General features: G+C 39.5%; 1 protein-coding gene across 1 annotated transcript in view; it reads right to left on the bottom strand.

The window, feature by feature from the left end:
• Positions 1 to 5826: 5826 nt before the first annotated feature.
• Positions 5827 to 6438, bottom strand: part of LOC139731379 (cytokine-like nuclear factor N-PAC) — an 82268-nt gene continuing 81656 nt past the window's right edge. Inside the window, exon 14 of the mRNA XM_071642269.1 lies at positions 5827 to 6161. Coding sequence (XP_071498370.1) covers positions 6087 to 6161 — 75 coding nt within the window. The 3' untranslated portion in view covers positions 5827 to 6086. The remainder of the gene's footprint in view (positions 6162 to 6438) is intronic.

Raw genomic sequence — 6438 nt, 5'->3', positions numbered from 1 at the left:
TCTTGTATGACTTTTACTTGGAAGGAGTTGTAGTTGCTAAATTAGTGACCATAAGCATGATTTTAATAAGATTTTTGTGCGTGCACACACACACACACACACACACACACACACACACATGCAAAAAGAAAAAAATGGCAGAGTTGTATAAAGTTGATGTTATCATTGCCTCTTGTATGTACTCACTGAAATCTTATGAAACGCCAACATTTTCATTTTTTGTTTGTTTGTGCCTATCCAAATTTTGTGAAAACTTTGATCATTCTGTTGGTGCGACATTAATCTCCTAATTTGAACGAGGTGTGGAACTGAATGTAGGATGTGTGTGTGATGCAATCAGCACTAAAACATAATTGGTTGAAGTGTGTCTTTATGTGTGTACTTGTGACACTGAGCTACAAATTTTTTGATTTAGTTAGAGACTTCCTGAAAACTTCAAATTTCTTCACAAGTCGGGATGAGAGTATTCAAACATCTCACTGAATCGGGGAATTATGCTTCCCCATGGAGTTGCGTGTAACACACTGGAGTATCTCCCTGGTAGCTCTTTTTGGAATCTCCCTAATTTTGGTGGGTGAATGTTGACAGTCTTGATATGATCATGTGTGTGTCTGGTCTGTGTGTGTGTGTGTGTGTGTGTGTGTGTGTGTGTGTGTGTGCATGTCTGTATGCATACATGTATTCACCTTCAAATTTGGACCACAGTAAGGCTGTATTCTTGTTGATTGTAGTTTACAAACCAACAGAGATCGTCCTCCTGCCTTGCAGTGCAGAACGTTCCTGTTCCTGTGAATTTTACCCACAAATGGAGGTCCTTTATTATTAACTAGCATCACAACTCAGTGTTAGCCCAATTCATGTTGCCCTTGTGGGTCTAGCGTGAGAAAGTATATCACAATTACATATTCAAATAAACAAAACATTCACACACACACACACACACACACACACACAAACACACACATATACATGCTTTCAAAGGCATGTGATCTATCTATAATCTCTCTCTATCTCTATTCTTGTATTCTACCAACCTGGTACATGCACTGTATGTTCAACATGACTTCACCTGTGTGCATACAAAGTTTTACAAGCAACCATTTGTTGATAGCTTGGCTACTAGATTAGCTGCAGAATCCAAACTAGACATGAAATACTAGAAAATATATGAAAAAAAATGAAGAATTAAAGCATAGCAAATGAAACTGAAATACTCACACTTGGAAAAAAAATGGAAGCATAAGAATAAGTACTTTGATCACCTTAAGATAAATTCAACATCATCCATGCCTGCATCTCACTCCACATCATCCAATCCACCACTGCAGAATTTTTGTGCAGGATTGGATATCTCACGATTACTTGCCGTAATAGGAAAGCACCACACACACAATAATGAGGCATCACGCGTGATATTCCTTTTTGATAAAAACTAACGAAGCTAAAAGGTTTATCATAGTTTATTTCAACAAAGAGGACGATTACAATGCCATTCTTTAAAAAAAAATGAAAAAGGATGAAATCTACAACGAAAACAGAGTCACAAATATGTATACAAATGTACTTCACAGAGACAATAATTACAAGGGTCAACATTAAAAAAAAAAGAATCATTGTCAGCAGAATATATCAGTATGAATCACCATGTGTGCTAGTGGAACAGCATTAAAAAAAAAGAGAAATACTCATTTGATTAGTTTCTAAGTCCTTGAAAAGTGGCAGACACTTTGTAGACGTGTTGAAAAATGCAACTCGTGCTAACGGAGTAATCTATTTTTTTATGTTTCCCCCAGCCGACTTACTCTATTCCACGTTTTTGTTTGCAGTGTGAACTCTTTAGATCTCTATAAAATTATTACAGAGGTGGAGATGTATTAGCTTAACCTCGTATTCCCTGTGTGCAGATGGGTGTGTACTGGATACGCCATATATTTCAGGAGGATAGCATTTCGCAAATGGCACTTGCCAGAAAATTTGGGAATGGTTGAATTTGCGACCGAGAACCACATTCAAGGAATATGAAAGAAGTATGATCAGTTTTTACCAGAGAAGTGTTTTGGATCCCCATCTTGGAAACACTACACGATGCACCTGTGTTACCGGAGGCAATATTTTGACGAATATTGGTGGACTTGTGAAATGCAGAACAACTCCTTGAAATATACTGCGTATAAAGTACTCTTATGTGTGAGCATATCGAGAGCTGAACATTTCATTGACAGTTCTCAGAGTTTGTCATCATGCTCTTTGCAACTGGTTGTCGGCTGTGAGACTTATATCTGCTGCCGAATGCTCCGTAACGCTCCACACGTTTCAAACGCATCACAGAAATGTGAGTACGCATGGACTGTCTGTTAAGCCTTCGACCCCTCTCTGTATTTCTAGATTACCGAGAGAGAGAGAGAAAGATAAAATAAAAACGATGGCAGCCCATGTGACGCCTCCTTGAGGCAAACTTCAAGCAAATACAGACAGCAGGCGGAAGAAGGTAAAGCAACCATGTCACTTTTTGAAATTTCTACCACAAATTGGAAAAACTCTGTTGAACCCACAGAGCATTTTGAGATGGCAGCTACCACTACGAAGCTTCAAAAACAAAGTAATGCTATTAAGAATTACAACAAAACTTGGAAACTTCATTCATTTATTGAACGAGATACATCGATCATGTCATTTGCAATTTAATGAAATGGTCCGATACATCATTTTCTTGTTAGTCATGACCTATCAAAAATTTGGCATTATTTACACACCAATGTCCATTGAGCTATTTTACAACATCACTGCTGTCAACAATACGTACAAAAATAAACATACTAATGAGCTATTTCCCACGATTCTCCCTCGTATTCTTCTTCCCTTCCATTACGTCACAGTTCATCACAAAATTGGAAAGATGGCTCTGATCCAAAGATGCACTGTCCTTCCACTCAAAACAAGAACTTCCACAAGACTAGCTTCACGCCTACAGCCACAGCACAAATGTACACAAGCACTCCTCAAAATGCCACCACCGTAATGCATCATATAGCGTACGAGATGAAAGAGACGAAAGGTGTGTCACTGCTCATCACTTGCTGAGGTGGTTTGTTGAACTGGTCCCACATACTGGTAACCATGTTGGTGAAAGTGTGCACCTGCATGTGTCTGTGCATGTGTTCACATGTCCCTCTGCACTGTGGAGAGGAGATTATCCCCTCTTCCAGACAGGAGGTCTTTTTCAAATGGCCTTGTGGATGTCTGGAAAGGGAATAGTGTCACGGCAGCACTAAAGCTTGCCTAATCCAGTCAACATTTCATATTCCACTGTGGGAATGTACAGTCACACTTGCAAGAAATCATTTCAGTGAAACATTTTTTTTTTCTATTCTTCTTCAGCAGACCGTCAAAAAAAATGCCTTTCGCAATCTTGGGAGAATGCAGCACAATTTAGAAACATTCTTCACAGCTCACTTCCAAAGATTGGAGACTTTGAATTCAGAAGTTCTAAATTGACAATATATTCCCATACCAATGGTTCGAACCAGCAAAGAAAGTCGGTTCTCAGATAAGACTTATCAACTTTGCTTTTCCATGTGTTCAAACAGTCTTTGGTCAAGTACGGCTCAATTCACGACAACCATCTAACAACCTCTGCAGACACCACACCAAATGCCACGGATGGGACCATTAGAAAGCCTGTGAAAAGATGTCTGTACCGTTGACAACTTGATAATCTTTGCATGAAACTGCATCCTGTGCAGTAAATTTTGGTGGACAAGGGCAACGCCTTGATATTGCAAGGATCAGTACACAGGACTTCATTTGTAAGGCACAGGCCTTTATCTTTGCAACGCTGGAAACAAATTTTGCCGTCACACTGCAATGACTGCTAAGGTGTGCACTTAATCTCGACAGACTGTTGCCACGATGAAGCCTCACCTAGAGTGCACAAGACTTTGGGGTTGTCTACCCAAATACCAGTAGTCATTTTATCAGTTTAATGCTACAATAAGGTTAGATGACTTCTCAGCCAGAAGGCCTGACCACCGTGTGGTCACCTCAGTGCACTCGTGATGTCCACACTCTCCCACATACCTTGGTTATGTCAGACTAGAAGTCATGAGGAACAGAAGGATGAAGCATTGACAGGTCAGTTCTCATGTACATACCTATAAAGGACATACTCGCAAAATTTCATTGAAATGAACTTCAGGAATAAGTTATGAATGTCTGTGTATATGAAATGCAATTGTTTTTTGTGCATTTGCGTATAGATGTGCCAAAACAGTGGATCAGTTATTTTGCTATTTATTATTCAACATCATTTCATTCCAATGGTCAAGCTTTTATATTTTGTTCTGTTGAAGTGGCCTCCACAGATCTATCTCAACTCATACAGCAAAAGTAATTGAGAAAAATTACATTTTCCACCACATGATAGTCCCACATTCCCCTCTCCCCCTCCCTATTAGACACTGATTCCTTTAAGGGTTACACAGGTCTGCCAACATTCCCACATCCAAATCAGGGAGATTCCACACAGCAATCAGGGAGATTTCTGTGTGTTTACATGCATTTCATTGGGCAAAAATAATTCCCAAATCAAGGAGATTCTAATAATCTCTTATTCAGACATGAACAGATTTTGATATTTTCAGGGAGACTCCTGCAGAATCAGGGAGACTTGGCAGCTCTGTGTACAGGAAATCATTACACCATTGAGAGAACGAGAGAGAGACTCTTGTGATAAAAATGACATCCATTTTGCCACTCTAGAGCCCTGATACTCCCCTAGAGATGCCTTTTGTGCTCTTAGAACCCGAGCAGGTGGTGGATGGAATCGACCGGGGTTTCCGCCGGAACGCTTTTATTCATGACATTGGCAACATACGAGCTCTGAGCAAAGACCACACTGACAGGTACACGCCGTGGTGCAATTTTGGTCCGAGAAGCAGATGTATGACGCCGCTAATCACACCCTCATTGCTCTTCGAAGCCGATGTACTCCCGCTAGCAAAACGTCCGCTCTGGCTCTAGTCCTCTCATCACCATTTGCATAAATCCTGTCCTTGTTCTCATTCTTTGGAACCATGCTGGCTTTTGCAAGATTGGGAGATGATTCATGCAATCATCCACTCTAGAGCTTCAGTATCTATTATCATGCCCTATTTAATGCTGAAAATCATCTCATTTTTTTTTTCTTCTTTAACTATTCTTGAGATAGCCTGATCACAGTTACAACAAACAACATCGTATGTAAAGCGAATTCATAGAGCCATACATTCATTTAAAACCAAGAGTCACTGATTTAAAAAAAAAAAAAAACAGAGAGAAAAAAAAATAATAGAAGTAATTTACAAGAGCAGCCCACTTGGTTCATAGCCCAACATACACATATTTCCACAGACTCCTATCTTTTACTACTGGCATTTATGTCACAATCATTTCAACAGATGCGGAAATCGTGCCACCCTCGTTTGTCCCTCTAACTCAATTCAAAATTTACAATTGAAAGTCCTGACAATTACTGGAGTATTAAATTAGCTTAATTTAACAAACAGAAGGCTTTCTTCGCTACTCAATGATTCATTTGCAGTCTGTTAAGGAATACCAACATTTGCACACACAATTTACAAAAAATAAGATAAAATAATAAAGGATAAAGGCTACCAAAACAATACAGTAAAAAGCAGTCAATAATACATGATTTCAATCATATTTTGGGCTTTGCATCAATAAAATAACTACTGACTAGGTAGGGAGGGATTTGAGAGAGACAGGAAAAAAAAAGAAATGGATGTCTCCCTAAAAATAGCAGAATACTATACAGATATTGACCAGAAGAATACTGTACAAAAGAGAGATTGAAAGAGAGGGAAAGAAAAATGGAGAGACGGACAGGCAGACAGACAGAAAGGGTACAGACAGACAGACAGACAGAGAGCTTTAGCCAGAAGTTTGGAATTCAGGCTTCCAGCGGAGGCCAAACATTGCTGGACATGACTAGGCTTGGTCTACAGGAGTTTCGTTTGGCGTGTTTTCCTGGCCAAGCTCGGAATATGAAGTTGAAGTTGAGCAGAGTTAGCCTCGCGCATCCAGCGGCCCTAGTGGTTGAGTGACTTGTAAATAGCCGATGTGTCCTTGTCCCCGAGTCCCATGTTTTTCGCTCTCTTGTATTGCTGCAGCAAGAGACAAACAAACAAACAAACAAACAATTTAATCATCTCTTCACCTCATTTGAAATGATGATGTACTTCAGACGTAGCATAGATGGTCAATTTTTTTTTTTTTTTATGTGACTTCTAATTCAAAGTGACTTCAAACCCGAGAATAAGATTCCAGAACTTATAGATCATCATGTCTGCACACGTTAAAAAATTTATGCATGTCAAAGTGTCCTGGTAAAGGCCTAGTAACATAGACAATTCTAAGAAAACCCACTGGCTTCCTTGGAAG

Source organism: Diadema antillarum, unplaced genomic scaffold, assembly GCF_040938485.1.
Source record: "Diadema antillarum isolate AM-2024a unplaced genomic scaffold, OU_Dant_1.0 seq00000368_RagTag, whole genome shotgun sequence".
NCBI classification, from domain to species: domain Eukaryota; kingdom Metazoa; phylum Echinodermata; class Echinoidea; order Diadematoida; family Diadematidae; genus Diadema; species Diadema antillarum.
This window is presented reverse-complemented; position numbering and strand designations above follow the sequence as displayed.